Below are 18,008 nucleotides of genomic sequence, written 5' to 3'. Positions count from 1 at the left end.
ACTGCCAAGCCTATAAGCATGCTGCAGGTTTTTTTCCCCCAAGGTGAAGAACTTTGCATTTTTCAGTGTTGAACGCCATCAAGTTTTCCTCCGCCCATTTTCTGAGCCTGTCAAAGTCAGCTTGGATCAACAGCCTATCCTCAGGTGCGGATGCTTTACCCCAGAGTTTGGTGTCATCGGAAAACTTGGCCAGTCCGCTTCCAATACCAATGTCTACTTCATTAGATGTTAAAGAGTATAGGCCCAAGTATGGAGCCTTGGGAGACTCCACTGGTCATGGATCACCATGATGATTTACTTCCATCTATTACCACTCTCTAGGTCCACCTCAGAGCCTGTTCCCCAGCCATAGGACTGTGATGTAGCCAAGGCTACAGTTGGTCAATTTGTCCATGAGGAGATCATGGGACACTAGATCACCACTCATAAACCCCACCACCATGCCAGCTTCTGCGGACAGTTACCACTCACCACCCCACCGCCAACGCTGCTGCCCACAAATTGTTCCCCCCACCCAGTCTTGAGAGGCACCAGTTGTTCATGTTTCCTTTGCTGCCTCTTGGGTAGCCTTCATAAACCTTCAGTTCCTAGAATCCACTCCCATAGGGGTCACTAGAGGCAACTAGCTGCTGAGAAGCAAGACTTATTAGCATAGAATCAGTACAGCAAATATAGTTCCACTGCTTCTAATCTGACTGTCTCTGCACAATGTTTTCTTATGAAATGTGAGCGTACCCTGTAAGTCTGTATCTATGGCATTTTGTGTTCTAACAAGCCTCGCTATAACTAAAGTTGTTTTTTTATATTTGTGGCCAACTTTTAGTATACTTATCAGTATTTTATCATTATCATTGGTGCATTTGATTAATGCAGTGTTATATATCTCCCCAAAGGCTTGTGGAAAAAGTTTGTACTCCAGTCTCTATATCTCTACCTCATGTACAAAAAATATTTTAAAACTTTGCTCTTCCAAAAAATTCTGCAACTAGCATTATTTACAAGACCATACATAAGGCTGTGACCTGCTATAGGTGTAAACTGACCAGAAGATGTAATTGTGTAGTATTTTATCAAGAGTGAAATTAACAAGGAAGAAAGACACCCGGGTGGCCTCAGGGGTCAGCCCACCTGGACAAAGCCCAAGGTCTCAGCTCACTCGGTGCACCTCTGCAAAGAAAGAAAGAAAGAAAAGTACATATTTTATCTACAGTTATATTTAATGAGAACTGGGGATTATAAATGAAGTGCTGACACCTATTTACTTCTGCCATCATTATAAAAGTGTCACAACACATAGGAGGAGGATGTAAGGCACTGCTGATATAATGCAATCTGTTTCACAATTTCATTTTTTATTCAATTCCTTTATATTATTCTGTTCAAAAGCAAGGGATTTCAACAGAAATATCCCATAGCATGGATTTTCTACAGCCACTTAGGGAAGTGGAGCTTCCAAGGGAAGTGGTGCTTGCCCCTACCCTGAGGATCTTCAAAAGGAGACTAGACAGACACCTAGCTGGGCTCATTTGACCCCAGCATCCTTTCCTGCCCATGGCAGGGGATCGGACTAGATGATCTGCTTAGGTCTCTTCTGACCCTACCAACTATCAAACTATGAAACATAAACACAAACTTTTGTTGTTTATTGTGTAGGAATATATTGTAATATATTACTGATCAACGATTTGCACTTTTTTTTCTAATAATCTCTTCCCTTTTTAAAAATTCTGGGTCATATCCTCCACTGGCATGAGGAGCAAATTATATATATATGAGATGTGCTCATTTTCCCCAGTAGGCAAATTAAAACCAAAAAGAAAGATTTCATATAGAATTGTGGATTTAAAAAAACCTAACAGGATAAAAAAAATCAGTAGAATTCTTCTTATAAATAAGGATTACTTGTGAGTAAGGTTTACAAGAACAATTTACTAAAAAGTAATAGGCCTTATTCTCCATTTGACATTGCTGCAAATCCAAGAAAATCCCATTAAAATTAGTTGTGTAACAGCTGCATTGGAGGCAGAAGAGATACAAGAGCCTAGATTCCTCATCTCATGGAAACTAGAATAGAAGCACTGGAATCAATGAACACAGGTCAAATTCTACCAACTGGAAGCCTGGCTAAACATGTGTAAATCCAAGTATATGGCTGCTAACTACCAATGTGTACTCATACATATATCAACTTGTCAATTTTTTCTTTTAAACATAGCTAACTTGAAAAAAAGCTGTCAGACATTATGAACAGTCTTGTGAGAATATATGGTGATTGGAAACACAGAGCTCTGGAGATCTGGCATTCCAAATTAAGAAAATCTTAATAGTAAATTTAAAAAAGGATTCTAATATCAAAGGGTGAATGAGGTATTTGGCTTTTAGAAAGGAAACAGCCAGACTTATAGTCCTGGGGCTGCATATACACATTCAAATGATTGGAAGAACATTTCCCAGGTTTGTTCTCCTGGTAGAAAACTTACTCAGACAAATCTAAACAGACATTCAAATACTGAAGCCCTGAAGACCAGTGAGCCTGGCCTGAGGCTGCAAGTCAAGGGTCCCTTGCGCATACAGCTCAGCATGCTCTGCAGGCTCCTCAGTCTGCCTGATGGCAGCAGTACAAAAGCAGCCCTGATTGGCTGACCTAGACTGCTCAGGGCTAGCCTATGTTTTCCTGCTACACAATGTAGGGATTTTGAAAGCGGCATGTTCTGCTCCCTGCTCAGTTGAAGCAGCAGAGTCCAGCAAACAATACATTGTCTCCCTTGGAGATAGGAAGAAGGAAAGCACCCTGGGATGCTGGATGACTGTGCTGTGGCTTCTCTCAGAAGAAAACACTCTCCCAGGAGAAATTCTCCTAGAAGTGATTTAACCCTGCTTATTTCCAGGTTATTTTGCCCAGGGAGAAAAATCATAAACATCAGTACACTTATGGTTTCTCCTGGGATAGCAGTAAATTTACCAGGAGTAACTGAATGTTTGCACATAGTCTGTGTCTAAGGCAAATGGACAGGAGATTTAGATTCTAGCCCTGATCCTGCCATAGACTTCCTGTGTGACTGGACAATTTATTTGGTATCTCTGAGATCAGGTTTCCATCAGTAAATTGAAGCTAAATATAACTCAAAGGACTATTATAAAACAAGTATCATTCATATTGGTAGGCTGCTTACATATGGCACTATGGTAATGAATGGCATAGAAAATTCTACATAAAAACTCACATTTTTCCCAGTAAAGTCAAAGATTTTATTATATTTTTGTTGATTGTTGAATCTGAGACTTAGGGAGACAAAGGATATTACTGCATTACATGGTATCTCTGTCAAATACTAAATATGTTCTCAGAATAGAGAATTGGAGGTTGTGCCAATTATTATATTTCAGAACTGGCAGAACAAATCTTATATACATTTTACACCAATATTTTTGCAAATAAATTTTCCCAAGTTTACATCGGCACCCATTAAAATCAAAACAGGGCTATATTGCTCCTTGCTGCCTGGCAATACAGCTAATTTTGAATTACCAGATACAGAAAATTCTTTGATATGAGAGTCTGCTGCTTTCATGACTGCCTGAATGTTGTGGCTGCATTGTATTTACTGTTTATGCCGTTAAAGCAGGGGTAGGCACAGTCCAGCTTACAGGCCGGATCTGGCCAGCAGTGAACTCCATTGCCCAGCACCCCTGCCTGTGTGGCTGGGGTCAGTTTCCATGGAGACCCCAGCTGTAGCCACACTGTGATAGCGTGAAGCTGGGGTTCCCATGGAAACTGGCCCCAGCAGCACTGGCAGGGCATACGGCAGGGTGGGGAGCTCCTCCAGGCCCAGACTGGGTTCCTCCAGCGGTTACAGCATGGTCTGCAGCCAGGACAGAGCCACGATCTGCTGCCTTATGCCCATGCCTGGAATGTGCAGGCTGAAAATCACGACTCTGTCCTGGCTCCAGACCATGTTGTCACCGCTGCAAGATCCCAACCCAGCCCCGGAGCAGCTCCCTGCCCTGCAAGTGCTGCTAGGACCAGTCTCCACAGAAACCCTGGCCCCACGCTATCACAGAGCTGCTGCTGCTGGGGTCTCCATAGAAACCAGCCACGTAGGCAGGAACTGCTGGGAAACGGAGTCTGGCCACTGGCTGGATCTGCCATTTTGCCCACCCATGTGTTAAGGTCTATTTCTATATCCTTTAAAGTCACTGCTATTTTTATCATCTGTATTTTTATGCAAATGTCTTAGATAAAAGAATATCTTTCTGAATAATTATTCATAAATAATGTACTATACATATAAATGGAAGAAACACCTCAAGAATTTATCAAAATTATCCCCTCCACCTCCTCCAAAAGTTAAGTACCACACATCCTTGTATGCCTATTCTACAAACTCTCCATAAAATGGCCCATCCCCATCTAATCCAAAGTAGTACTGCATCTGCTTTAGGTTAAGGGACATGAGTTAAATCCCCAGTGACCTTTAGAGACATAGATAAAGGAAACATAACCTTAGTTATAATTTATGTTTATTGTATATGCATCTTGCAAGATTGGGAAACTCAAGAGATTTGAAATTATTTTAAATATAGAGGTCAAATTGTTTGAACATAAATTAATGTAAATCAGCAGGTACTCACAGACCCTATAGTACATTGCTGATTTATAACATGAGCAGATGTGGTACTACTGGGAGATGGCAAATAAGCTTTTTAAACATTGCATAAAACTGCTAAACTGCTGTAAAAAATGATTCACTTTTATGCAAATAGTTTTTGGAGAAGTGTTTGTTAAAGGCTGTATGCTAGAAAGAGCAAAATCAGTGAATCACTACTACATTCACCCATCTGGAATGCATAAATTACAACTAAACATGTTTCCTTTTTTAATTGTTGGCAAACAAATAGATTACATTGTTAAACTGTTTATTCTCTTGTTACTGAAGACTAAAGAGAAAAATTGAATCCTCAGTGAAGAGTGATACATTTTTTCTTCCTTTGAGCTCAAATTCCAATGGATCCCCAAATTCCCAGTAAACATAAATGCTTATTTAATAGAATCATTTTTATTACTGATTCACAAAATCAACTGCAAATCCTAAAATAAAGCACCTTATAAAACTATTTTATCTTCTCTTCTAATATCCCATTATAATTTTCCATGTAATGCTACAGACAAATGCACAACTATGCACATCCAGGATAGCACAGGGCCCGTCCCTCCCTACACATACCTGCTCTAATCTTATACATTCACAGGCTTGGAAACTGTGCCATTGATTGGTTAGGTCATTAATTTCTGCTTCTCTAGTCACAGGATACTCACAACATTCTGCAAACTCAGGTTTCAGGCTTTTTTAGGGTCCCAGTTCAGGAAACCCATTATGCACATGCTTATCTTTAGCTCTATTCAGGAAATCATATTATCACACCCATGAGAAAGGGTAACTGCCCACCTGCAAACAGGGACCTCAACATAGTCCTAGTGTTTAATTAAAAAGAAAAAAACCCTAAATAAAACAAAAAACAATAGGAACACATTAATGCTTAGATGTATTAGCTACACACTCATTAACTTTGTCCGAGTCTGTAAAGAAAGGGCCCTCAGTCTGCTCAATTTATAACAGTTCATTAAGTTTCCTATAGTAAACTGTTTCTGCAGTTCATGACATAAACTCCTTCTACTATGCTACTTTTGATGGTTATTGTTTTTATTTATTGTTACAAATAGTATAGCAGTTAGTGGAGTCAATACAGTCCTCATTTTGCCAGGCACTGCACACACAAATCAGAAAAAGACAGTCCCTCTTCCGAGAGCTTGCAGCTATACTACAGTGTGTGAATACTGCAATGTATTGCAGTTAAAAATACTGTGTAGGGCAGGATGGCACCTTAGAAAAGAACTGCTTCAGAGAGGCATGACCTTCCATATGCAACAACGTACTTCATCAGATCATGGGAATGAACTTGCAGGAAAAAAAAAATCTTAAAAGCAGTTTAAAAGAAAATGAAAAAAAATGAATGTTCTGCCAAAAACTGTTTCATAATTAGCACTTGTTACCCCGGATATATTCAGACATCAGGAATTTACAGGTTTTTAAGAGTAGTTAGCTAAAGTACAAAACTAAAGTAAGGATTTAAAAGATCTTTTCTCTCAAAAGTACAGTCTTGTTTGATGTAGCTTTGATAGCCAAAATTAAGGAGCATCACCTGTAAAAATCAGAATTTGACAGTAATCCAATTATCTGTCCATAATAATAAAGAATGGATAGCACAGAAATAGTATAACACATCAGTTTGGAATATGTTGTTTTATTGGGATTACATAGAAAATTGAAAAATGTTTAAAGACTTGAGCAGGGTTTGAAATGATTTCTGTCTAAATGAGTAAAATCATTAGTCAGAAGTAAATAGTAGTGCTGGGTGGAGAATGAAAATCCTGTTTTGCAAAGGATTTCAAGTTTTCAAAATGTGCTTTTGTTACAACGCGAAACAAAACTGGAAATTTCAAAATTTTCCATTAGATTTTTAAATTATTTTGATAAACAATTTTCAACTTTATTTTACACTACAAAGTTTTAAAATCAAAATAAGATTATTTCCCAGAAAATAAAAATGGAATATTTTGCTCTAAAATTTTCTAAATGGGATGTTTTTACATTGTCAAAACTTTCTTTAACTCTGTTTTTCTCCAGAATGAATTTTTAGCAAAATCAACCCATATCTGTGAAGCTGATACAATTTTGACAGAAATGAATTTTCTGACAGAAAACTGTTCCATCTAACTTTTCCCAACAAGTTCCAGTAAATAAAAGAGATGAGCAACTGGAATAACACTGACTCAAAAATCAGTAGTAGGAGCCAATACTAGTATTTGAGGATGCTTGTCTTAAAAAAAAAACACATTCTCAAATTGGTAAGTGTCTAATTAAATTTAAGTTCTTCTGCTTGTCCTAAGTCACCAAACTGCTGCAAGAGAAAATGATCTCTGCTAGTCTTCATCTTCACTACCAACTTGTTGGTGTAGGGATGGCCTCCAGTGTCCTGCCTGTCTTCTGACTGAGAATTATCCTCACTATAACTGCAGGACTCCCACATTTGGGAGCAACTGGTTTTAAAGAGGCTGCAAGTATACCATTCCCCAGGATATATTTAAAAGCATTCAAAAAGAGTTTGAAAACTGAAATAAATGCTACCTAAATCCATAAATAAATAAACAAGCTAAAAATATTTTTCATTTATATATTATGGCTTGCCTAATCTCTGCAACCCAATTCTCTCCCATACATGTACGTTAAGTCATCATTTATCAAAATCCAGTATCTTTCAAGATTTATCATATATGTCAATATTTTATACAATGCAAAAATACAGCTATTCAAAGTCACTACTATGTGTAATTATGGCTGAGAAGAATATGGTACAGTTATGTTTCCATTATAAGTATTTTAGCATTCGGTATTGACAGCTTTCCTCCTATACAAAGGTGGGTCCTCAGGAAATTCAGTAGATACTACATTTATCTAAATTGATATAAATCCAGTGAAATCAATGGACCCGAAGAGATTTCTACAAGTTGATAATCTGACTAATGATCACATAAGAACATGTTTGTGAATAGATAATAGATTGTTGTAAATGCTAGTAATTTTTTTTTACATGCATACAAGAATTAACAAAAACTGAAACACTAATTCAATCAGCAACTACACTTATTTTTGTGTAGCACCATATCATGTATGTATCATGTATGTATGTGTGCAAATGTGAACAGACATGCACATATAGTATTATATTTAAATAATTATGGCTGCTGTGGCAATTTGACATTTGTGTCTAATTTGATGGAAGTTTACCTCACATTTCTCAAAAAAAATCTCCAAATAAGCAAAGAAGTTACCAAACAATAAAAAAACTAGTTTTGCATTAGAGACAGCAGACAAAATAGAGACTCTTCCAGAAATAAAATTAAAAAAACTAAAACAGCAATTTATAAAAAGATGTCTTGTTGACCATAGCAACAGGACTGACACAGCAAGTCACCAGTAATAAACCTTCAGTACATTAGGAGTTCATTTAGACAAACTCAAGCAAGAATACTAATAATAACTGAATTATCCTCATGGTAAAGAGTATATTCTGAAACCTGGTTAACAATCAATAGCCCATCAGATGAGGAATCCTCACTGGAGAAAAGTTTCATTCTAAGTAGATTAATAAACTCACAACAGCTGATTTTTTTTTTTCACTATAAGAACTTAGGAAACACTATATTCCATCTCACAGACAATCCTATTTCAGCTAATAGAAAGGTCTGATGAAGAAAACTCTTACAGATTCTACTGTCTAAAGATAAAGAGCTAGATCTTGGTATGTTTTTTGCTAGCAAAAGCCTTTCTCTTCACTCGATAAAATTAGCTCTCTATGAAAGAGACAGACTCTTGAGATAAGCTTCAATTAGGACCAGGCACCGAATTGGTTAGCATAGCACTTAGACATCTGCATCAGGTTAGCATGTTTCCTGAATAGGCTTGCCTGCTGTATTACCTTGTTACAGAATTTGGCACTAAAATTATAAAATCTTCGCCTAAAGTAAGTCTTTATCTACCTCCTTGTGGTAGAGAAAAGGATCATGTCCACCTACCACAGTTTTCAAATGTCTCAGACTAGCAAAATATGATGAAGACTCAATAATAAAATAATATGTATCATCTTCAACTATATTTTAAACCTGGGATTCTACAGAACAAAAATATTAATGGAACTGTCTATGGCTCTAGGTTGTGCTACAGGAACTTCATTAAAAGTATTCAGATTCAGGCTTAGGCAAATACATTTTATATTAACACCTGCATTATTCAGAAACATTATAAATAATCAAACACCAATTTATCCTTGTTTAAATAAAATGATAATGCTTTTCACTGGGGTGCAATGTTCCCTGTAAAGTTAACTTAGGTCACATAAAATAAGTAAGATACCCCTTCTCTATGGAGTATTCTGTTCATAATTGCCTGCACTCTCAAATGCACACTTGGAATGACCAGAAATGGCCTTCCAGAAGGCACAAGGAAAGAAGAACTACCCAAGGATAAACCAATTTTATTTTGTATGGACAATAAAAGGATATCACCGATATTTGGAAAGAGAGAAAGAACAGAAAGAAAGCAGCATGCCCATATACATGTGATAATGCTGTATATCATTTTATATATTAAAACATATTAGCAATAATACATTTTAATATTAATATATTGCATTATATATATTATACATTAATATATTGTTTGTATGTATATTATTGTAGATCTATAAACATAAGGCAATCTGTAACAGATTTAATCAGCCAATACATATAAATGTGATATAGAAAGCCAGATTGCAAGGAGACAGCTCAAGGCTGGTGTGGGTATAATTTGGATATAAAGTCAGTGCAACATCTTTAAGTACAGACATCAGTACACTCACACAAGTACCAATCTCAGATGTAGAGAAGATTCTCTAGAAAGAGTGGTAAAATATTCTATCATTAATAACCAGGGTCCAGATCCTCAGTGATATAAATTAAGTTAATTCCAGAGACTTTCCATTACCTCTGTCAATTTATATCAGTGCAGATCTTGACCCCAGTGATGAAATAGTATGTGAAGCAACCCAGAATAATTGAAGCAAACTGCACTACAACTCCAAACCCTTTTTAACATGGGATCTTCCCTTCCTAAGCCAAAGGTACAAAGAAAGACAGTGCATGCCACCCTACCCTCAGAGGGGTACCCCTAAACTAATGTCACTCTGAATGCCCAGCACCAGGCAGGCAGAATAATAAAAATCTATTCTTGAAAAAAAATCTGTTTTTATTATAAGTTGGATTAAATTGATTTTATTTTACTATAATAAAGTTATCTTTTTAAAGTAAAATCTGAATTTAATACAAAATATGGTAACATCTACATTTATTATAATCCCTTAAAAGCATTTAAATAAAATTATATATGCTCAATCCTTGAGCCTTTATCAAAAATGCAGTTGCAGGCTGCATGTTTCTCAGTACTACGAAAGAACCGGAGAAAATACCACTTTGTTTCTGAAGTCAAGTTATATAAATATAGTACAATAGGCCATGTATGGTATTAAAGGGGACCAAGAGCTGTGCATCGTGTGCAAGAGGCAGCGAATCATCACAGCTATTGGGACCTGACCTCCAGGAGGCCATTCAGGCAATGGCCACTATGTAGTTCATCAGGATCTAATTATTAGCAAGGAGCTAATTATCTAGCAAATAATGCATTAATCACTATTTTCGAACACCTACAAGTAATAAGAATCTGAAAATATTAAGTTATGCACTTATTTAAACTGAAGCTTTCCATGTGGTGGTTTAAATAGTCCAGATTTAAATTAGTCTACCCGGCAGGTAACTACAGACACTGGAGAGGAGGCAGACTGGAAGCTAAAATGGTCCAGGAGTTGTAAAAACACTGCACTATATATGACAAGCAAAAGTTAGAGAAAGTTATGAGAGAGATGTAACTAAAATAACATGACATAAAGAAACAGATCCCCAGTAACTCCATTTACCTGAGGGCTTCATTCTACACTGCATCCATACTGGATCTCAGTTCCCCACATCACACCCCTGCTAATATACAGCCCGGGTGCCTGTCTGTGATTGTAGAGCATATCCTCACAGCCCTATTCATGTCTCCAGAAGGAATTAAGCACCTTCTGGTAGGGAAGCATAAGTCACTACCTCATTGGAAATTAGGTAAGAGCCATGAATTTTATTAATTATAGTAATAATATATACGACAACCTAAAGGCTCCAAACAAGACCGTGAATCCAGTGTGCACTGCACATGCACTTACAGCCTTCAGTCCCTGTCCCAAACAGCCTTTAGTCTAAACACTGATTTAGCACAAAAGAACAAGCCAAGTTCCTATTCTGCCTCTTACAATGTCTAAGTTTTTGCCACCACCAGCCCCAAAAGGATGTACCTCATGCCTCAGGAATGTGATGCTGTTTCTCCAGAAAGATGCATAAGTTTCCCATTCTCTCCCTGGGAAGCAGTGTGCCCGCAGAGACAGATTTTGTTCTGCTCTGTCAAGATCCATTACTCTCACTCAGGCAATGAGCAACCTTATTAGACTTCAAGAGTGGTGGGTAAGTCTCCCATTCTCTCAATAGGCTATCTTCACTCATGCCCTTCAGTCCTATCGGGGATCTAGCTTTCCCAGCATGCCCTCATAGCCACCATGACTCTTGCAACCCTCCTGGCCCAACTTCAACAGGACAGATGGGTGAGACCCTTAGCTCTGCACATTCTGTAAATAAGTGTATAGATATGCAATATTTGAGTAAACTGATTAACTACTGCAGTGATTCTCAACCAGGGTACTGGGGCATCCTAGGGAGCAGTACCATGGCAAGGAAGTTTGACACCCAGGCAAGCTCACAATGGCAGCCCGTTCTCACCCCACGCACAGAACCAGGGGGCACACGCCCCCCCCCCCAATACTTACCTGGTATTGAACTTGGTGGCAAGAGCCAACCTAACCCCGGCCCCATCCCAGACCCCCGCAAATGAGCCACTCGCAGCTCCATCCCGCACTCTGTCCCAGCAGGGCAGCACCTGTCGGTACCCCTTTGCTTCGGCACCTGGGGCAGTCACCCTGCTCACCCCCTCCTTTCCCCCACCCCTTCCTACGGTACTGCTAGGGAACTATCAGATCTTCTGAAGGGTGCAATGAGGTATGAGGAGATAAGTTAGGTGTAAAAGGACAAGCCGATAAGCTAAGTAGATAAACTCAGGCTTGTCCCTGCCTGAATGATCCCCCATCCCCACTGTGCAGCCCCTTTGCAAGGGGACAATCACTGCTATATATAAATTAGTTTTTGAAATGGGGTGCCACTCAATTCACAAAAGTTACGCAGGGATGCCTTGAGTCCAAAAAGGTTGAGAATAACTGCACTACTGTCTTTTAGAAAACAGATACAATTAAACTAACGAGCAAAAAATAAAAACTGTGTAGAGCACATCCTAGGCCTTATCCTTAGGCACATAAGTCTAAGCCTACTCTACCTTGCTCAAATCCGTAAAAAATGAACAGTTAACACAAAACATGGATGGGTTCTTCTTCTTACTGCTTTACATGCCTTCGTATTGAGGCTAAGCTCCATTAGTAGGTGCACAACATTATTACATCTACTTAAGAAACTAACAGGTGGAACAGGCTCTGCCTATAGTAGTCCACATCACACTGGACTGGATTAAAAACAGAACAAATCTAAAGAAAAAAAAGAACCCCAAAACCCAAGACATGCAGTCACACTAACATGTGCTTCCTTCTCCTGCTCTGTCTTCCCCAGCTTTGCTAGATTCCTAAGGCATAAGTAGAGGCTGGAAATGCTATCTAGAGAACTAAAGCTCTGATTGTTTTAGACACTTGCCAGATTTAAACACTAGAGACCAGATCCTATTCCACCTATTACATGTTAGCTTGATCTCATTCTACCCTGTTCAATTCCCTGAATAACAGCTAATACAAAAAATGGATGGACAGCCTCCTGCTTTTCTTGACTTGGTCGTAAGGCTAAGATGATGGCATGTTACAAAAGTAAATGTGTTAACATTTAATTTAGAAATAAGCAGGGTGAAATAAGATCACACATTAGGTACCTAATAGATAGAATAGGATCTAGCATATTGACCTAAATTATTTAATAAAAATCCATTAAACAAGTGCAAAAATGTAATATAAATATTTGATTTGATATCTGCGGAATGATTTGCTTGATCTGATGCTGTCTCTTATTTATTTTCGCTGTATATTGATAATATTCTATAATCCAAAAATTCACTTGACAAGAACATATCCCCCAAAGGTTTTGAGTTAATGGAGCATGTAAATGGGGTATTTGTCTCATACATTTTTAAATATTATTTGCCTAAGAGAAGATAAAATGTATTAGAATATTTGGATTTCAGCTGCAAAAGGAGGAAATGAGTAACTTACACCAAGGAGTGCAACTTCGATATACAAAAGATAGTGTTTTGAATAATGGCTTTTCAGATAGATGTCTGGTTAGAGGCATTTTACCATCTACTGTATATATCTATATGCAGGATGGATATATGAGTGTGTTTTGTCCTGTTTTATGAAGATAAGAAATAATGGATGAAATAAAATTATACTTGCTCCATTTTACTTGTTCAACTCCATTAAAATTAGAATGGGTCATTAGCAGAACAGCAGAAGTTGATCCCATCCAGACAAACCTAAAACGTGAATTAAGACGGCAAACACAGCAATGAAGAACTTATGCTGCAATGTGCTGAGTGCATTCAACTTCTACTAAAATCCTTCAAGTATACATTACTTAATAAATATATGCCTAGTTTGACTAGAAAAAGATAACGAAACTTATCTTCGATTACCCGCTTATAATTGTATTGGGTCATGGTCAATTTTGCTATTTGTATATCCATTTAGGCCAGCTGACTTCCTTGCCTGACTAAATATTGTCTGCAATGTCTGATGTCCCATCAGCTAATACTATTCACATACTACTGCACCTAGACCTTTATTATTTCCTCTGATAGGCTCCATTTTCTTAGGCTAAATTTCTCTCCTGTTTCCAAAAACATATTCACATTCTGTGTATGCTTCACCACGCTGTACAAAAAGTAATTAAAGCAATATTGTGTTTATAATTGTGTTCACCTTTGCTGAATTGAATGGTTTTTAAAATAAAAATGCATCTATGGCTAAAATACTGACAGTTCAGTGAATGAACTTTTATATACAAAGTCCAATTGAAACAGCTAAAGATGATAAATAGGTATTCACGTAATGACCCTACAAAGACTTAGGTGGGTGTTTAACTATACAAGCAAGAAACTCCACTGACTTCTAGGGAGCTACCCATATACATATATTTAAGTAAGGTTTAAGTCATAGTCAGGCCCCAAGGCCATCAAATCCATTCTTGCTCATGAAAAGGACAGAATTCCATAATGGAACAAATGTCACACTATTAAACAAATATGCTGACTCTGATAATACTTTGGATTGTAGTCAAAAACATCAATTAATTTATACATCCTTAAATAATTTTCTTAGCAACCGGAGAAATGTAGCTAACTATGTTAAAGCTCAAATTTATGGGTCCCTAGGGCTAAATCATACATTAAAATTATTTGTATTTTTTATTCCCATCCCCAAACGACCTTTGTCTTACAAAAGACGCGTAATAGTCGGTGAAAATTTGGCATCTCTTGGAAAAGGGAACACAGAGCGAATCCTGAATACACAGAAGGATGGGCACGAGTAGATTTGTGAAGAAAATTTACACAGCACCTGTCAGACCTATTCTGGCTCTAATCACGGCTATTTGTTCAACACCTTTGCGAGGATGGCATTTACAGTAAGTTTCAATGACAAAATTAACTATGAAATACTTTTATACCATAAATAAGCTGAACTGAGCCCCAATACACAATTCAGAATAAAGCTTTTCAATAAAGCAGTAAGTCATGTTAACTACAAGGTACACAATGTGAAATGTTTTAATCAAAGCAGTGCAGCGATTTCAAAGTACTTATGGACACAAATATCTACGTACAAACTTCCAAAAAAGATGTATGTGTTCTATAAAACTGAGAGTTCCACAGTCTTCCTCCAGAACACAGGAAACATAAAGGCCGCAGTAAAGAGAAAGATTGAGAGAGAGTGAGAAATAATTAGAGCAAATGGAAATCAGTTATAAAACTTATGCAATAAATAATGAATCTCTTTCGAACAGTTTATCCGCTGACAATCAAAGTCCTTCTGGAATAAAGAAATTACAAACTTTAAGGGCTATTATTTTTTTCTGAAAATAAATATAGGGTGTGAATAATATTTTTGAGTTTCTGACAAGCAAACCAATCAGTTCAGTTACTTCTCTGGAGAATCATGCTCTGTTTGCCTCAAATCACTTTCAAGAATGACTGTGTGCATAGGCATAATTGTTCATTATGAAAAAAAGCCTATACTATATTATCCTGAAGATATATCATCTGTTCTATATATACACAAGAGGCACGTCACTGAGAAAAATGTTACATAAAGCCAATACTAATTAAAACCACTTTCTAGTGCAAGATTGAGAAATCAACAGAAAAAAATAAGAATTTCAAGTCCAACTGAAGTTAATGGTAATATTCCCACTGACTTCCATAGGGCTGGTACTTTTTCCAGGTCTACATTATGACTCACTATAAATCACTACTACTTCATCAAGTATGCTGCCATATACTAGATATTCTAGGGACATATCTACACTACTTCTTAGCTGGCTAAATTACCACACGCTGAATTCTGTGTGGTTGGAGCAACACTGTGATTAATGCCCAAGCTACTTGTTAAACTTAGCTCAGGCACTAGACCAAAGGTGGGCAAAATGGGCCTGGGGGCTGGATGTGGCCCGTCAAGCCATTCTATCCCGCCCGTGGGGCCCCTAAAAAATGTAGAAAATTAATATTTATCTGCCCTGGGCTGCCTGTCATGCAGCCCTCAATAGCTTGCCTAAACTCAGTAAGCGGCCCTCTGTCCAAAATAATTGCCCGCCACTGCACTGGACTGTGGTTCTGCAGCTTAGATATATCCTCAGCATGATTTGAATGACTCAAGTTTCCCATCAATAAAAACTCCATTGCTTCAATGTGTGAGAGAGTTTACAGCACACTTTCTAGGAGATGAATTAAGGTTTGGCTTTTCTCATGCCTTAAGCTCCCCACAAAGTTAATCTATTTTCAAAACAGTTTACTAAGTTGAGTCATTTTCAGACTCTTTGAACATGCACACTACATTCTTGGGCACAGCTATATAATATCATAAGAAACCTACAGAGATTATATCATACAATAACCCTGTGCATCTGACAGAGATTTCTGACACGGTTCACACTGACCTGACTAACACTATCCCAACAAGAAAAATAACTGCAGCCTGTAGCATGCATGTACCTTGCACTATATTTTGGGAGATTTTCTGGGAGCAGCAGCTGCATAGTACCAGTCTGCAGCAAACTCTGCTAGAGCCCTGTCCAGACTACAAGTATATCAAATAGTCATTCCTAAACCAAATGTAATTAATCACCTATCAACTGCTGCTCTTTAACACAACTCTAAGTGGATTTTAATGGTACGGATTTCACTGAAATAACAGTAACAGCTTTTAAAACCATTACCTTCTTCGTCATGACTGTGGACTTTGTTTAACAGACCTTGTACCGAAACTGAATACTCATTGGGGACCAGCAGGCCTATAAAATCATATTTTCAGATAGGCCTCTACTGGCAATTTTGGGGAATCTCCCATTTTTGCATTAGCATCAGTCCTGACACCAGTTTGGACTGGCTACCAGTGCTCAACCCCATGTCGCAATAACAAAAACAGGCCCTTATGCCTGTCAATTTTTTTTATTACTACTAAATCTATTTCAAATCCTGTCAGAAATGGAAACAACCGTTGTTGCAGATGCACTGGTCCTACTAGCACACGCAATGCGCTTCAGGAAAAATAAGATGGCCGTGAAGTAAGATGTTAAAATGTGCCTTGTATTGTCACTTTTAAAATCCTGCAGATAAAAAGAACACATTTCAGACAGATGCAGTTTAAAAACTGTCAAACACATGAAACTCTTACCAGGAACGGACTCCAGCAAATGCAAGACACGCACATTATAGCCAATAGCTGAATGATCATTTCAAAATGATGAGATCTGCCTTGTCTCTGTTGACTTTTAAATTTAACTCTTAACAGAGTAACTCCTGTCACCGCATTGCACAAGAATGAAATGGCAAGGGCCAGTAACCCAAGGCAAGAAAAAAGCAAGAGATAAAATCTGTCTTCCCAGTCCTCAATATGTTCTGTTTTATAGAAACACCAGGTCCGTGATGCTTGAATTTGATAGGCTCTCAACCTAAGAATAGGCAGAAAAGCAATAAAAACAGCAAAGAGACATACCACAGTCAACATCATTTTCACATGTTTAGAAGTCATTTTTGTAGAATGAAATATTGGCTTAGTGACTCCAATGCAACGTTCAACCGCCATCACACTACCCAGAAAGAGAGGGCACAAACCAAAGAATACCATACATATGCCAAAAACACTGCAAAGAACGTTTGACTGATTAAATCGAATCCAGTCTTTATCAGATGCATACACGAACACTGCAATGGTTCCATTGATGAGATGGCCAAAGAGGTCGGTGACAACCAAGCCACTTGCAAAAAGCAAAAAGGATGCTTTTGATTTCTGCCTAAATCTCTGATATGCCTTCATGAGAATCACTATTGCCAGACTGTTCGACAAAATCCCCACTGTCATGAAGATTATGGAAAAAAATACCGAAATCTTTTTCTCTGTGTGGCAGGTCGTATTTTTAAAGATTCCGAATCCAGACGGGACCGGCGGTTTTGAACCGTTCATTGTTGGGAAAGGAGACGCAGAACTCAGACCATTTCAGCAGCTGTGTGGTCTACGCGCATCTGTAACGTTCAAAGAAAACACATGCACGTTACAAAGGGCGGGCTGCTGTCCCGGAGCCGAGGCTGTGCTCAGCTCCAACAGGTGTGCAAGGTGGCATCTCACTTTAGGGCTCAACAGGCATCTCTGCGTATTGTTATGTTCAGGGCCAGGCGGGAGGTGCTGCTAAACGCCCGTGTTCAACTGTCACACGCAATTCAATCCTGCTGGGAACATGTTTCCTGCCCCTGCCCCTGAGACCTCCCGAGCGGAGCCCCTTGCGGGGCGGCTCCCGAGCATCCTTCCTCCGGCCGCAAAACCTCGGACAGCTTTCAGACCCCCACGGGGGAAAGTGCTCCCCAGGCGGCGGGGCGGCCGCCTTTCCTTTCCGCCTCCCCGCTCCCAGGCAGCCCTTCCCGCCGGCGCCGCGGGGGGCCGGGCGGCGCGGGACCGGCTCCGAGCGAGGAGCCCGGCTGCTCCGCGGCGAACGAGACGACGAGAAG

General features: G+C 38.6%; 1 protein-coding gene across 1 annotated transcript in view; it reads right to left on the bottom strand.

Moving 5' to 3' along the window:
* Positions 1-17,644, bottom strand: part of PTGFR (prostaglandin F receptor) — a 21,555-nt gene extending 3,911 nt beyond the window's left edge. The window contains exon 1 of the mRNA XM_019501501.1: positions 16,681-17,644. Within this exon, the coding sequence (XP_019357046.1) occupies positions 16,681-17,469 (789 nt within the window). The 5' untranslated portion in view covers positions 17,470-17,644. The remainder of the gene's footprint in view (positions 1-16,680) is intronic.
* Positions 17,645-18,008: the final 364 nt, after the last annotated feature.

Source organism: Gavialis gangeticus, unplaced genomic scaffold (genome assembly GCF_001723915.1).
Source record: "Gavialis gangeticus isolate Ggan-Ray unplaced genomic scaffold, GavGan_comp1, whole genome shotgun sequence".
NCBI classification, from domain to species: domain Eukaryota; kingdom Metazoa; phylum Chordata; order Crocodylia; family Gavialidae; genus Gavialis; species Gavialis gangeticus.
The sequence above is the reverse complement of the archived record's forward strand: the minus strand, read 5'-3'. Positions and strand labels throughout refer to the sequence as shown.